Genomic DNA, 1,744 nt, shown 5'->3' with positions numbered 1-1,744 from the left:
CTCTGTCACGTGGGTCGCTGTGAGTCAGAAGTGATTCTGCGGCACCTGACAACAGCAGCAGCGACTCCTGTTCCCATTTTATAATTGAGGGGAAACCCAAAAGAGTATAATTAAAAAAAAAATTTTTAATGTTGAACTCACTTTGGGAATCTGATGAAAGCCAAGGACTTCCCCTACCTCTTCCAAATATGTGTGTGCACATGTGTGTGTACACACATACACACACATGTGTGTGTGCAAACACACATGCGTGCATTTAACTTCTGAGAGCTCAGGGACCTGTCTGTGGATTTGGGCCACGCCACCTGGGTTGGAACCAGCTCTGCCACTGCTTGCAGTGTAGTGCTGGCAAAGCCCTTAGACTCTCCTGCCAGTTTGCCATCTGCAAATAGTCTTACTAACGATTCGGCGCACTAAGATTGACTGAAGGTTTAGAGGAGATGAGAAAACACTTAGCAAGTGGTTGGCACATGGTGAGAGTTCACTGAATATTAGCTATTGTTTTTATTGTTTTATAAATATGCTTTATATCATCCAAATGCTCTCACTTTACTTGCAGATTTCATCACATTAAATATTTTTAGAATACGATTCTTGTCATTGTTTGGAATTACACCTAAATCATAGTTCAGACATGTAAACAGGCACTACATTAAAATAAACATAATTTTCACTCTGGGGAATACGCCCGTGAGATGCAGTCTCCCTCTCCGGCCGGCGCACCAGTTGGCCGGTAACTGTGGACGCTGTCGGATTCCTGAGAGCCTCAGTAGGGTCGTGACAATGTGCTGACTTGAGTGTCTTTTTGTTGGGACTGTGCTGAGTGTTTCTGTCTGGGCTGTGCTGTAGGTTAGGCATCATTACGTAGAAGAGGTGGCAGAGTTAGGGGGGAGGCCTGGGCTCACAGGGGGAAGCATCGTCAGGCCCCAGTTGAGACGTTCACCCTTGGAATTCTCGACATGAGGGAACGTAGGTGATTGTCTCAGACTGTGTGCGACGTTAACCTTCACCTTCTCCAGGAAAATCCTTTGACAGAAAAATAGAACTTTCTTTTCAGGCTGCAGAAGATGTCAATGTTACTTTTGAAGACCAACAGAAGATAAACAAGTTTGCACGGAATACGAGTAGGATCACGGAGCTGAAGGAAGAAATAGAAGTAAAGAAGGTACTGTGAATACCTCTCTCACTTGAGAAAAGTTAAGTTCTTGATGATCGTGTTTCTTTGAAACGGAGCTCAGTGAGTACGGTTCTTTGGGGGGAGATGACACACCATGTAGCTGAACAAGAAAAGCGTTTTCCTAAGAGATGCTACGGAGCTGATAGGATCACTGCGGGTAGCAGTCGAGGCAGAGTTCCTAGAACAGGACCCAGAAGCCCCTGAGAGAACTTGGCTGGCGTTCTCTGAACTGCCCTTGTCTCTGCTGAGCCTGGAACCAGCTGCCTCCTCCCCGGGGGGAGCTGCCCCAGCAGACCCTGGAACCCAGGCTTCCACTGCTGCCACACACCACCGCTAACCAGGCCTGTGCCCAGCCTCTCACCTCATGTATCTCTCTGGAACTGAAGGCCAGTTCAGCTGCATTTGATTGGAGGGCTCTAAATTATTTGCTTACATCCTAGTAGCAAGAGAGGCTGAGAAACATCCGTCTTCTTGGTTTTATTTTTGTTTCAGTTCTACATTAAAAGGAGGAATTTACAAAGTGGGGAACTACCAGTGTAAGAAGAATTTTGGGTGGCCATAGATACC

The 1,744-nt window shown here is 46.4% G+C and overlaps 1 protein-coding gene across 1 annotated transcript in view; it reads left to right on the top strand.

Annotated features, from left to right (window-relative positions):
- PFDN4 (prefoldin subunit 4) overlaps nt 1-1,744 on the top strand; it is a 10,618-nt gene that overhangs the window by 5,549 nt on the left and 3,325 nt on the right. Inside the window, exon 2 of the mRNA XM_007938420.1 lies at nt 1,058-1,165. Coding sequence (XP_007936611.1) covers nt 1,058-1,165 — 108 coding nt within the window. The remainder of the gene's footprint in view (nt 1-1,057; nt 1,166-1,744) is intronic.

Source organism: Orycteropus afer, unplaced genomic scaffold, assembly GCF_000298275.1.
Source record: "Orycteropus afer afer isolate SDZICR_OR568_19922 unplaced genomic scaffold, OryAfe1.0 scaffold00049, whole genome shotgun sequence".
NCBI lineage: Eukaryota > Metazoa > Chordata > Mammalia > Tubulidentata > Orycteropodidae > Orycteropus > Orycteropus afer.
This window is presented reverse-complemented; position numbering and strand designations above follow the sequence as displayed.